This window comes from Genypterus blacodes, unplaced genomic scaffold (genome assembly GCF_046128005.1).
Source record: "Genypterus blacodes isolate CSIRO-AG114 ecotype Tasmania unplaced genomic scaffold, CSIRO-AGI_Gbla_v1 ptg000028l_1, whole genome shotgun sequence".
Taxonomy (NCBI): Eukaryota; Metazoa; Chordata; class Actinopteri; order Ophidiiformes; family Ophidiidae; genus Genypterus; species Genypterus blacodes.
In genome coordinates this window covers 1622501-1636515 of record NW_027466841.1, presented here as the reverse complement: position 1 = coordinate 1636515, position 14015 = coordinate 1622501, and the positions used below count along the sequence as shown (strand labels likewise).

The 14015-nt window shown below is 47.3% G+C and overlaps 1 protein-coding gene across 1 annotated transcript in view; it reads left to right on the top strand.

The window, feature by feature from the left end:
* Positions 1-1351: 1351 nt before the first annotated feature.
* LOC142993545 (SH3 and cysteine-rich domain-containing protein 2-like) overlaps positions 1352-14015 on the top strand; it is a 19323-nt gene continuing 6659 nt past the window's right edge. The window contains exons 1-4 of the mRNA XM_076144317.1: positions 1352-1438; positions 9192-9540; positions 11178-11272; positions 12721-12805. Of these exons, the coding sequence (XP_076000432.1) occupies positions 1352-1438; positions 9192-9540; positions 11178-11272; positions 12721-12805 (616 nt within the window). The remainder of the gene's footprint in view (positions 1439-9191; positions 9541-11177; positions 11273-12720; positions 12806-14015) is intronic.

Sequence of the window (14015 nt, the reverse complement as noted above, 5' to 3'; positions counted from 1 at the left end):
TCTTCCTCTGAGTTCCTCCACAGGTTCAGATTTCACATGCCACACACACAGTATGAGCTTGTTAACTTACTGTCAAGTAAACTCCCCAAATTTTGGCGCCCAGACAACTTCAAAATCCTGCCTAACATTCTGCAGTAACACATCAATAATTTAGGACATTTTGGAGCCACATTCATCATAATTAATGACTTAAATTTTGGAATTAAGCTCTAATCAGCTTCATGCCTGAGAGGACAGTTCTGATGCAATCTACTTCTACATCAAGTCACATACATATACTCAGTAGTAAGATCATATACATAGTTTATGTTTATGTCCAGTGCTTCAGTTAATGTTGTACACTTGACACCATATATGGGCATTCAAGATATGAGATCTAGACCCACTTTAGCCATAACTCTCTTCTGTGGTCCGGAGTGATTTTATTCTACATTTGCATGAGCTTATGTCTTAAAATCACCCCTAACAGCCTCGTAAAACTAGTTTAGACTGCAGATTTGACAACGCACAAGAGTAAACAGGTGCAATTTGCATGGAAATGAGAAGAGGACGCGCCGCTGCCTGCAGGAGAAATGAGCTCCGAGTCTCCACAATCAGGGAGTGATGCTATATATATGAGCCAGACACACACACACACACACACACACACACACACACACACACACACACACACACACACACACACACACACACACACACCCGCCCACAGCCACGGACGCTGCTCCAGTCTAAATGAATCCTGGCAGAGTTGTAAAATTTGCCCCAATCCTGCGCCTCAGACGCGCAGGAAGGCGGGGCGCGGATTGCGCTTAAATTCAATCCGGCGCCGCGGTGCGCAGAGCAGATCGTTTTGGATTTACAGCTGATCGACACACACTCACACGGCAGAACCCGCGCGCGCGTGTTCGTGGATCTGGTCGTGTAGTGATTATTGTTGTGATCGTTGTTTGTGATGAGAGGCGGAAGTGTTGCCGCGTCACAGAGGGACGATGCCGCCTCACACGCAGGCTCAGGTTCAGCCGCTCCGTGAACGCGTGTCCTCGCGCGACTCGCTCCAGTCATAAGCCGCTCGTGTGGGAGAGAGTGTGAGTGTGTGTCTGTGTGTGTGTGTGTGTGTGTGTGTGTGAGCGCTGGTGCGTAAATTTGTGTACCTCAACCTTTAAGGGCCGTATAGTTGGTGTTACCATGAGGCGTTCAGGACGCGGCGCGCACAGATGATCTGACGCGCGGCTGCTGTCACACTAAGCCGCGTGTGTGTGTGTGTGTGTGTGCGTGTGTATGTGTGTTTGTGACTTTGGCACTTTGAGGAGCTTAAAACTTTTTGGTTTCTATACCGACTTTGTTTTTTGCGATGATGACTGAGAACAACGAGATGGAGAGCGACACACAGCTGCAGCGCTCCCCCAGCAGCATGTCCATCCAGCCCATGACGTCCAAGGCAAGTACACACACACACACACACACACACACACACACACACACACACACACACACACACACACACACACACACACACACACACACACACACACAGTAACCTTGAGCGATGGAGTTCGGAACGTCTGAAAGGAAAACTCCCTCATTCAGCCACTAAACTTCATCCAGCCTCTCTTATGATTATAAAACAGATGATGGACGTGCACAACCTACTTTTGTTATCATTCATCACTTTTCACAATATTAATATGTGTAATATTCATATTCAAGCGCTCGTCACTGCAGTTGTGCATCAGCAGTGCGTCACTCGGTGGAAGCTCCCGCGTAGGTGTGATGTCACACCGCTGTGTCTCTCTTTGTCTCGCTCTCTTTACACGCACAAATAGTTCAATCATAAATGTCTTATAAAGATTGAAGCACACGTCCAAATCCATAAGGTCAAGGTGGTCTTATTGATATTTTGCTCTGATCTGTGGTTCATATTTCCTGTATTGCCGGACACACACACACACACACAGACAGGGTGTCATTTCCACATGACTTTACGTTACATTAAGCAGCATAGACACATGTATTTAGATTCCCTCTGGTGCTTCAGTAAAGTGGTCTCCTAATTCCATTTAATCTGTTGACTCCACTGTATAAACAGAGAGTGTAAAGCTCTGTGGCCTCCAGCAGCTGCAGTAAAAGCTTTCCTCTGCATCTGCTTTACACTGGAATGCTTTTAAACCCTCGGATTCATTAGCTGCACATACTTGATCCAACTCTTCCCTTATGGCTGATCTGTCTGTCAGCCCCATGCCTCCTCCAAGCCTCCCCTCCATGCCTCCTCCAAGCCTCCCCACCATGCCTCCACCATGCCTCCTCCAAGCATCCCCTCCATGCCTATCCTCTCTATGCCCCCTCTCCATGCCTCCCCTCTAAGCCTCCCCTCCATGCCTCCTCCGTGCCTCCTCCAAGCATCCCCTCATTCCTATCCTCTCCATGCCTCCCCTCCATTCCTCCCCTCCATGCCTCTCCTCCATGCCTCCTCGAAGCATCCCCTAGTTCCTATCCTCTCTATGCCTCCTCTCCATTCCTCCCCTCTATGCCTCCTCCATGCCTCCTCTCCATGCCTCCCCTCCATTCCTCCCCTCCATTCCTTCCCTCTATGCCTCCCCTCCATGCCCACACATCTGCTCACCCACGCTGGCCGCCCTGCTCCAGGCACCGGCCGCTCTCCAGCTGTACCACCTACATCAGCGGCTGATTGCTCTGCCACTCCTCTTCATTACGCCCCTCTGCCAGAGGCGTTGAAGCCGGCCCGGTTTTCAAACAAGTTTTATCTGCGCTCCTGCCTGGTCCACTTCAGCAAAAAACTGCTCCTGACCAGATGCAGCAAGAGAGAGGATAAAGAGAGATTCAGTTAGGGGCAGCACTGATTGGTATTCACACGATGCGCCCTGTCGCTTTGCCACAGCAGAACACCGCACACTCATCAGCTCCACCGTTCAATCACATCTCCCGTTCTTCCTCTCGCCCGCGCTCGCCAAATAGATTGAGGTTGAGCCTATCAGACTCCAGGGCCTCCATGTCAAATAGATTTCTCTTTAACCTTCAACCTTGATGGGCGTGGCTCAGCTCACATGCTTCCCCATCCAAGGTAAAAGGTTAAGAGCGACATAATTCCAGCTTCGTGGATTCAATAGCTCCTCTGCCACCAGGGGCTCAGTGGGAATTTGCAGCCATAGGAGTCTATTAATGAAAGTGTACAGATTCCACAGGGGTAAATGTCAGCTTGACTCTTATATGGACACGGAGGAACGGGCTTAGGATGGCAGGTCAGGTCCCAGGAGATGGGAGGTTATTTTCTCCAACGTCTGTTCCTGCATCCATCTCAGATTCATAGCTACTACACACTCAGAGGCCACTTCATTAGAGATGCCCGCACAGTCCAACATGCCCCTCCTGGCTATCAATCCTACAGCTGACGGGTGAGATTGTTCAGTTTTTGCTGACATAGTGTCAGCGGTGGGTACGCCATGTTGTTATATGACGCTGTGTTTGTGTGGTGTTGGAAATTTGCACAATTCTCAACCTTGGGAATTGCAATCACACAGCTGACGGATGGAGATTTGTGATGCTACAAGAGTTTACATGTTTACTGTCTAGGTGCCATTTTTAGATTCAAATCTCCTCATGCGTTGTTTTCATTATTCTGCTCCTACCTCATGTATGTGATGGGTTGGACAAAATATTGGAAACCCACCTAGAAACGTCACTTGTACAGGTGTACCTGATAAAGTGGCCACAGAGCGTTTCTGCTCCGTCACATCTGCCAGCGGCACTTTTCCCACGTTAGTTAGATATCAGATGTAATGAAAAACATGAAAATGGTGCCAGAGGATTGAAGAAAGAGGGACAGGCTCCTTGGCTCACACCAATGTACTACGGTCCGTTTGCCAAAGCAGTCAGAAGAGTGTGTGTGCGTGTGTGTGGAGGATGGAAGATAAGTCACCCGAGCGGGCAATCATCAGCCAATGGTGTCATTCCTCTTTCAAAGCTCTTCGATTTCTCAGGGCCCGTGGCTGCTTCAGGGGCCTCTTCTGATGAAAGTGCACAGCTGAATCTTCCCTCCGAGATGACAGAGAGGCGGACAATCAACCCAGAGCCCAGATGGAAGGAACGGCTTGCCACATAATTTGGGAAGATTGGCCAATTTCTCTGCTTGCGCAACGAGCGATAAGAACGTAAACAACTTCATCCATTTGCCCCTTTTAGGGTTCTTCTCTCTGATGCTAAGTATTGGGAGCATCAATCACAGTGGGCGTCCAAAGCTTAAATAAAACAGCTTAAGATGAAAATAAAGATGAGAAATATACAGTATGGCGCCAAGTCTGATAGTCTGATCCTGTGACAGTAATGAGGAATAAATCGGGAGGCTGATGTTGCATAATTCAGTCTTATTAGTGGGTTTAAACATGCAGGCAACACCTTAATACCCAATATATTCAGTCATAGATGTTTAATTCAAACGCAACGTATGAATGATACATACAGTTCTCCTGCAAGAAGCAACAAGCAGCCATCATAAATCCAAATTCTGTCTTTTTTTTGTTAAACACAGAGTGACTCAGCGCTGAATAATGCCGTGACATTTGATACGCAGCTTTGACTTCTAATTTGCTCTCATTAGTGTCAAACGAAAGATCACGCAAAGAGTAAATGTCTGATTGTCGGCCTCCGAACAATGTTTAAAAGATAAGTGCTGTGTCATTTTCAAACGTCGCGAGGCATTTAGTTCGCCAATTTTCCGCGGTTGGTATCAAAGTCCAACAGCTCGTATTGATATTTAGTGAATAATACACTGCATGGCCACTGTTCGGAGGCGGGATACGTAATAAGAAGGCAAAATGGAAACTCTAAATTGCCTGTAGGTGTGAACGGGAATATGACTGAATCATCCGTCTGTGTGTGTATGGTGTGTGTGTGTCTGTGTGGCTCCGGCTCCCTCTGTGACCATGAGCAGGAGAAGTAGCTGCAGAGAATAGATGGAAAACAAAAAACGTAGACGGAGGACATCTGTTGACATCTGTATTTATGACGTCGGCGCTGTTTTGTTTACATCACAATGAACGTGCGGTTAAGTTGCTGATACCATTTTCAGCGCTCTTAAGCTAATTTCTCTGAGGATAGTTGGTGTAAGAGAAGAAGATACAGAGGATAGGGGTGGATGGAGACGGATGACTTGCTGTGCCGAATGGAAAAGAAGAAGAAGAACGTGCGGCTGAGCTGCTGCTACCATTTCCAGCTCTCTAAAGCAAATTTGGCCCAGCGGTTCTCAATCTTTGTCCTCGTGGTTCACATCATTGCAGATTTTCCATCCCTGCCTGCTCAAGTGAACACACCTGATCATGTGTGTGTCTGTGTGCGTGTGTGTGTGTCTAGCCTTCATCTAGATCAGAGAGGCACCAGCTCAAAGATCCCTCGTGGCCACATACTGTCCATCTATAAGAACCACTTCACATTGAATCAGTCGTCACTCCGCTGGATTGTCTCTTGCGGTGACATTAATTTGCCTGACGTGAGCGGAGGAAGAGGAAGAGCGAAATGGGCCAAGGTCTTTATTAATTAATGTAACACCTTCGCTGCTGTGAAGCTTATTGACGTGCCGCTTGCTTCCAGACTGGGGCAGGTGTGAAGCGCTGGCGGTGTCGGAGCGCGGCCGCTGTCCTCACGTGTCACTATCTGTGATCCTTATCGTTTATCTGTGTGCGTTTCTGTCACCGCTGATCCTCATTCTGAAATAGCATCCGCCATCCGGGTGGGATTGACAGCCGCTGTGTTGTGTTTGGGCTCTTGAGTGTGGACAGTGATTGGGTGAGTGAGAATGGCTGGAATGATGGGTTGCCAGGGCAAAGTGAGGATAGCAGAATGATGGCACAGCAGAGAGGAAAGTGGTTTGGATACGTACAGTACTGCTATTATATCCACATGAAATCAACAAAGGCGCAAATTCACAAGCAGAGACGTAAGTGAAAGAGGCCCGTGTGTGTGTGTGCGTCGGTGTGCGAGTGTGTGATTCTGTGTGTGTGTGTGTGTGTGTTAGGAACAGAGTGCCGGCGTGTGATTATTCATCTCTTATCTCGCATTCAAAGCAGGAATCTGCCTGCCTGTCTGCCGCGCGTGATGACAAAGTTTCGCCCCGGCGAGGAGACGCAGAGACATGAAACGGATGAATTAAGATGGAGATCACAAACCAAGTCTCCTCATGATGACAAGGACCAAAGCTGCCGGCACTTGTCGCTTTGAGAATCTTCCAATCTGTGTCGTTGCCTCATCGTAAAATTAAAATTCCAACTTGAATAAATCAACCGAATTGAATTTAAAGGTGAGACATTTCCCGATGACCTAGAAATTAATCAGCCGAGATAAAACACCATCTTAACTGCACTGTTGCGCCTTTTAATCCCTTTAAAAAGAAGAAGAAGCCTGGAGTGGATAAGCTCTTCTGCTTGAAATATTCTGTATTGCACAAAATCCTTTAACACATTATTGTGGCTGCAGGCGGCGAGTCAAGAGTGTGTTTCCACTGGGACCAGGCCTTTGTTGTTCAGCTTTGACCTCTACACATCCTGTATTACTTTCTCACACACACACACACACACACACACATACACACACACACGCCGGCCCTATTATATTGTGAGAGAGAACCACATGTTGAGGCGAAATAAAAGCTTTGTCACTGAATTATGACCCGTCAGGCTGTTTCTCCCTCGGTTCACTATCGATTCTGGGCGTTTATCTTAAAGCTACATGTGAGGAAGAGGAGGGTGGGCGGGGGGCTGGCATGTGGATCAAAGATGGGAGAAAGATAGGCCCTTACAGCTCTACTGGGAAAGCCGGTCGAGCTGCGGTCAGGATTTGTGTTGTTTGTGGAATATACGCAGGGGAGATGTGTGTCAATCTGGAGGGTTTTTTGCATTTTGCATGACCTCATGAGTCACGCCTGAGTCATGTAAATGCTTTTCTGCACAGGATAGAATCGTTTTTCGAGGGAGAAAGGAGCGAGAGGAGCGAGAGGTTGCAGCTAAAACGAGTCTGGAAGAAGACAATGGTCTCCGTTTCGCTCTGCGGCGCGCTGTGAGGCGCAGTCAGGAAAATTGCCGGGGATCAATACGGGACTGGATCATGCATCACATTCAGGGTATCATTTGTGGAAACACCCGTGTGCTTCACTCAGGCTCATCGACAACATAGCTCCCAGATTGCCTGGATAAATAAGGGATCCTGTCATGCTGGTGTCCTGCTGGCTTTGCTTCAATGCACTCGACTCTTATATTGAAATTTAAGCTTGCAGGAAATCTATTGAGGTTTAAACGCAGCTTATTAGATGAGTGAGACTTCATCCTGACAAATAATGACTTCATCAATAATTAATAACCTTTAATAGATCAGTGCGGAGGCATTAACAAGAATATTTGTGTTGCCTTGTTGGGAAAATTCCCTAAAGTCACATTCAGAGTTCTACAAATCTGCAGTTATAAATGATAGAAAGCCATTAAGAAATGATTATTCCATTATAGGGATCAATTTTCTGCCATTATAGACAAAACATAACAGTTTAAAGATTCCCTGCGGGGGGATTCATCCTCTGCATTTGACCCTCCCTAACTTCCTTACAGCCACTTAAGTCTTGATGGTGAGGAAGCAACAGACTGAGAAACACAGGATTTAAACCCACAACTTCCACAGCCTGTTATTAATAAGGCGTCTTCTTGCTGAAAAACACAACATTAGTTTCAGTCATTTATAAAAGTGAACCCAGAGTCTCAGCAGCATCGCCTGTCTTCATCAGCTTAATCCGATGAAGTTTACCAGGAAGCATATGGAAACACTCCGTTACACACACACACTCCTTTGTCTCCTTGTACACCCACACACACACACACACACAGATACACGGATAGACAAACTGTTTTCATATCTTATTCCCAGACACGCAGAGCTGTAAACAGCATGTCCCTGTAAAGTGATTATGTTTGGCACTGAGCTAAAAGAGCGCAGACAGGCAGGCAGGCAGGCAGACAGACACACAGGGTGTCTGCAGCCTACTGATTATCTGTCTGCTTGTCTGTCCGCGCTGATCTATTCATCCCCTGCGACGGGGCCACGCCCTCCCACTGCTCCCACCGTCGCCGCATGTCAGGGTAACAAATGACCTGTTCCCCCCGCAGGACGCTAGAATCATCATGTGTACACAGAGGCAGAGGGAGAAATGTCAGCCTACACGCGTTTCTTTTACCAATCAGTGCACAGAGGAGTGATGCTCTGTGATTTGTGGTTTGATTGTTTGGGTGTTAACATACAGCACGCAGCAGTCATACGTCTCTCCAGCATTTTACACTGCTGCTCCCTGACAGACTACGATCAATGCCTCAGAAGCTTGTTAGATGTTGCTGTTGCCGGGTAAAATGAAGCATCTGCCTCGATCTGGCAGTTTGCTCATTTACTCCACCTGCACGAGAAGAGAATGTGATCTAGAGTTCAAATTGACTCGGACGTCTCGGTGCCAAACTGGTAACAGGTGAGCGCCGCCAGACTCAGACTTATCACGCTCAACGCGACCCGTAACGTTTTGAATCCAAACCCAATCGTAGCCCGACTGATTTATGTCCCAGTCTGACCTGGTCGGACCCTGAAATGAAGACTTCCACCCATTGAGAACCACTAATTCATCACACAACACGTGTGACAGAGCGTTCCATGGGCTCCTCTGCGTTCCTCTGCGCTCATCAATCAGTCTAGTGAAGAGCTCCATCAGATCCCCAACCCAGAGGACCAGCTGAGGTTAGACGATAAGGGCTCGATTCATTTCATCACAATTGCCAGGCGGCACTGCTGGATGTATAGCCGCCGGTGTTCTTAGAGTAAAGCCTTATCAGGTTTACCCAGAGGTCAAACACACAGGCCAGCATGCTAAATATAATCGTGTCAGAGAAATGTTGGGCGTCACTGGAGGCAACATGCGGGCAGTTGTGCTTTTATTGTTGTGTTTTCTTATGAGTTCTTATTAAATTTCATGAGTCATCCTCTTTCCTCTGGTGTTCAGGCTGGAGCAGTGTGTTGTGTTTATGGATGCCAGAATATTGCCTTGTGTTTTCCTGAGGGTGTGCTGGACACTTGTTATTGTTCCCAATGTGGCACCGTGTTATGATTTGTCTCTTTGCTTATGTGTGTGTGTCTGTGTGTGTCTGTCTGTGTGTGTGCAGCTCCAGAGGCTGAAACGCTCGCTGTCTTTCAAGACCATCATGCGCAGTAAGAGCATGGAGAACTTCTTCCAGAGGTCCTGCAGCGACGCTCGCCTGCCCCCGGAATTCATCACCGACCCGCCGCCTCCGTCTCCCCCTCTCTTGCCCGACTCGCCGCTTGTGGGCGACCGCTCGCCGTCCATCTCGCCGTCTCTCAGCCCCAATCCGTCCATCTGCTCCCACTCGCCGTCTCTCAGCCTGTCTCCATCGCTGCCCATGAAGCCTCCCAGACCTCAGATCAACCACTGTTTCCAGGACCACGTCTTTCGCAAACCCACCAACTGTCAGCACTGCAAGCATATGATAGTGGGTAAGTCCCTGAGTCTACTCCCACAATCCTCTTTGTTTTCCACTGTGGGACCATTTAAGACCAGTTCGCACAGGATTTCTAGCTTCTTTTTCTCTGTTTATAAAAACCGAAAATCACAACATTGTTTTTCTCACTGCTCTGATAACCCAACATCCCACTGCAGCTTCTGAATTCATCCCAAATTGGCCCAAAAGTAAAGAAAGCAAACCAACTGAGCGTCTCCACTGAGCTCCTCTCCAGCACAGTCCTCCCCTCCTTCCTGTTACACTGTTTGTCTCAATGTTTCACTCTGTCGTAACACTTCCCGTACAGCTAATTAATCCTGCAGAAGAAGACGAAAGAGCGCGGTTGGTGTTGATCAAATCTGTGAGCCTCCTGGAGTTTATCTAGGCGTGTTGACTTGGGCAGAGTGTTAGTTGTGTATCACATGTATATGTTTCCTGTCTGGCTTGAGTAAATCTTAGGATCCCAAGGAAGCGCTGGAGCAAAGGGACTTCCTGCTTTGTTTATGGCGCAACTACTGAGAGAAGCACCTTGAAAACAGACTGATGGATGACAAATCCCCTCAGATCTTTCATTTACCTTTTTAGATAATGAGATTAAAGAGCCAGAAACAAAGAATAGCATTTTATCCTTAATTTTCTGGGCACTGCAGGTATTTCTGCCAAATCTTCTGCGGCGTCACTGTGATGGATTATAGACTCCATCCCGCTCACCCAGGTTTGGCCCCTGTGGGTGATTTTGCACGGCTTGTTACTTTTATTTATGTAACGCATCACCTTAGTGTAGCTGGACCTCAACCACAGTCCCCAAACGCAGCCCGGCCTCCATCTCTCATCTCATTAGGCTGATGAAAGACATAGTTTCTCATTCAAAGCCAGGGCGGCGTTTGCATGCAGTACTTCCAATTTAGAGGAGCGAGCCGGTTCCTAACACACCAGCGGCTCCAATACTCATCAATAATACATCTGTTCGCTTTAAGGGACTGTTAGTGTCCGTATTAGTAAAGGGAAATGTCGGACTGTCGTGTAAAGGATTCCTCAACACGAAACAAGCGAGGACAAACCGTCTTGATTCTGGGAGGTTTTTGTCGCCGAGGCGCTGGATGACAGAGATGAAAAGGCGACATGACTCAACGCCAAATCGATTATGATTGAAATATCTCCAGCTGGTTCAGAGTCCCTCCAAGTTGTTTTGAAAGAGGAGCTGTTGATTAAGGAGCCGTCAGTGTCGGGCTCCGATCCAACACCGTCTTCATCAGAACCTCATTACACCTGAGCAGAGATGAAGCAGCTCATCCTGCTGTGTCCTTCTCTCTACATCCACCACCTCTCCTCTCCTCCCTCATCCTCCTCTCCTCTCTCATCCTCCTCACCTCCTTCATCTTCCTCTCCTCCTTGATCCTCCTCTCCTTCCTCATCCTCCTCTCCTTCCTCATCCTCCTCTCCTCCCTCACACTCCTTTCCTTCCTCGTCCTCCTCTCCTCTCTCATCCTCCTCTCCTCTCTCACCCTCCTCTCCTCCTTCATCTTCCTCTCCTCTCTCATCCCCCCTTTCTTTCTCATCCTCCTCTTCTCTCTCACCCTCCTCTCCTCTCTCATCCTCCTCTTCTTTCTCATCCTCCTCTCCTCTCTGCAGGTAACTCCAAACAGGCTCTTCGATGTAAAACGTGCAAGATGGCGGCTCACCTGTGGTGCACCTCCGAGTTATCACAGCAGCCGTGCCAAGGGAAGGTGCGTTTGCTCATGATTAGAATACTGAAGTGGACGTCTCTATTTGTAATCTGTGAGCTGAATGTTTAGTTTAGTTTGGCAACATCTTTGGTGCTCAGTAATCACTGCTGTAGTGTTTTAGCACTACACTTCACTTGTCAATCAAACAGTGTGGGCGATACCGTGATGTGTTTTGCAGAGTTGAGACTGATTTTCTGTACATGTCACTTTTCTGATTTTCCTGTTCATTCTCCATTTACTCGACACAACCTGGCAACGTTAAACACATCGCTTCCATTTCCTGCGGTCGTACAACCACACACCAAAGCCAAAGCCTCTAAATATTAAAGAAAGAAGGCTAAATGTCTAAATTTTACACCATAGAAACAACAATGCCGCCTGATTAAGTCAAGCAGGAATTGCATCGCCATGGCAACTTTGCTCTATTGCTGCATCAGGAATCAGTAAATATTTTAACATCCTTTAGCAGTTTTCTTCTTAGATAGAGAAAATGTACCACCTGGACTAGGAGTGATAAGCAGCCGGCTTTAGTCGAGCAAATTTAAAAACTTTAATCCTCTGCTTTGAATCATATCTTGACCTGGCAGCAGAGTGGCTGCACACGTGCTGAGGATCACATGCCAGAGCCCAGAAACAAGCTGTGCTAAAAGGACAGAATGCCACCTCCACTAATGTACTGTGGGTGAGACGGACAGAAATCACGGCACACCACTTTCCCTTTGGGTCCAGGCATAAATGCAGCATATCCATACAATACTGGACTTCATCTGTGCACGTGTCCTCCAGCAGTGCGGGTCAGAGTGTGATAACGTGCAGCTACGACAGAGACCTTTGGAGAGTGACTCGGAGAAAAGGTTGAGTTTGTTAGAGAGAGAAAGAGGGAGGGAGACGGAGAGAGAGCGAGAGAGAGAGAGAGAGAGAGAGAGAGAGAGAGAGAGAGAGAGAGACAGACAGACAGAGAGATAGATGTTCAGGTCACACCCTCTGCAGAAGGCTGCAGGTTTTTGCTGCTGACCCTCCATGTTTCTCTCCTCACCATAATATCTCATTTGCAAGTCAAAGTGAAGATGAACCCGTGTATTCACTGAAACAGTTAGTGTGCTTAATTCAGTGTGAAATTGAAGAAGAAGCACGTACACACACACACACATATAGTCACACGCCTCTGCCCGTGTGTGATTGATCAATCGTAAAGGGGATCTGCAGGTTCTGGCAGGGAATTTGTTGCTCGTCATTAGTAGATCAGAGATCGAATGACAGAAATAAACACACACACACACACGCTCGTCTGTCCGTCTGCCTCCATGTGTTTCCGGCTCAGTTGCTTCTGAATGACTCCATTAATGGCCCCTGAATCACTACATAAAGCCACTCTGCCATCAGCTCAGCCTGTAAACGGGCAGTAATGGAGACAGAGACTCACTCCTCTGTCACCTCTCCTCCATTAGTCCGGAGCCTTCAAGCGAAACTTCAGCTCGCCGATGCTCGTCAGCGATCAACTGGCTGTCGTCAAAGAAGTCCAGCCAAGCCAAGGTGAGTGCACCAGATGTGTGTGTGGGTGTATGTGTGTGTTTTGGTATGTATCTTGGGAATTGTTGTATTTACTGTCATACCTCAAAGACATTATTCCACTTTATGTGGCGGCTGAAATGCGGTTACATACCTAATTACCTTCAGACTGATTCAGTTTATGTATTCAAAGCTTTGCGGTTGTACATCTTTTCATGCTTTTAACTCCAAACCGCCGTCCTCAGCTGCAATAGACAACATTAAACATGACTCATGAAAAACATCTTCAAGTCATTTGCTTGATTAGAGAACCAGGAGCTTTAACTGAATGCAGAGTGGACTTCCTTCCTCCTGACTGACGTGTGTGTTTGGGTGTGCGTGTGTGTGTGTGTGTGTGTGTGTGTGCGTGCGTGCGCGTGTGCATGTGTGTGTGTGTGTGTGAGAGAGAACTCCTAATGAAGTAAATGACCGGTAGATATTTCTCATGAGTCATATTTAAGCTGTTTTGATTCCTCCAACACATGCTTCCTAATTAATCACAACCTGCAAACATTTACAAAATAAGAGGATTTTAAAAAGGATAACATTCATTTTAGGGGGAAGTACAAAGCACAAATGCATTCAAGAGATGCCAGAGAAGCGTAAAATTGTTTGACTTTAAGATCCACTAAAGCATCCACATTGCCTCTCATCTTCACCTTTGCACCCTCTATGTCGTCAGGGACTCGGGGTTAGTTACCTCACAGCGTCCGCTCCCTTATACCAATCAGGACACAGTTAACCTGCGGCACCTATAATCGCCCCCCCCCCGAGCTCAGCGCCACCACACCGCCTGTCAAACACACACTCACACCATCATGCCAAGTGTGTTGGCATGATGTACTAATCTAGCAGGTGTTCAAATCTTGACATTTCCTACAACTTGCAGATGTTTGCAAGTCACAGCTAAAGCCAAAATCAAATCCTAGATTAAACCTAAGCTTATTAGGGCTAAACTAGGATTTGGCTTGGCTAGAAAGATCAAGCATAGGCGAGGAGATGGTGCCTTCAAGTCGCATCGGAAATGTGACAACCACGAGCGGAGGAAGTTTGTAATTTTGAGCAAATTGTGTTTTGCATATTCGTGATCGCATGCATTTCTTTCCAATACAATTAAGACGACCAGCGACAGGAATAAGCAACTGAAATGTCTCAGTCGGAAAAAAACAAACAGAAGTAAACAAAAAAAGCAATT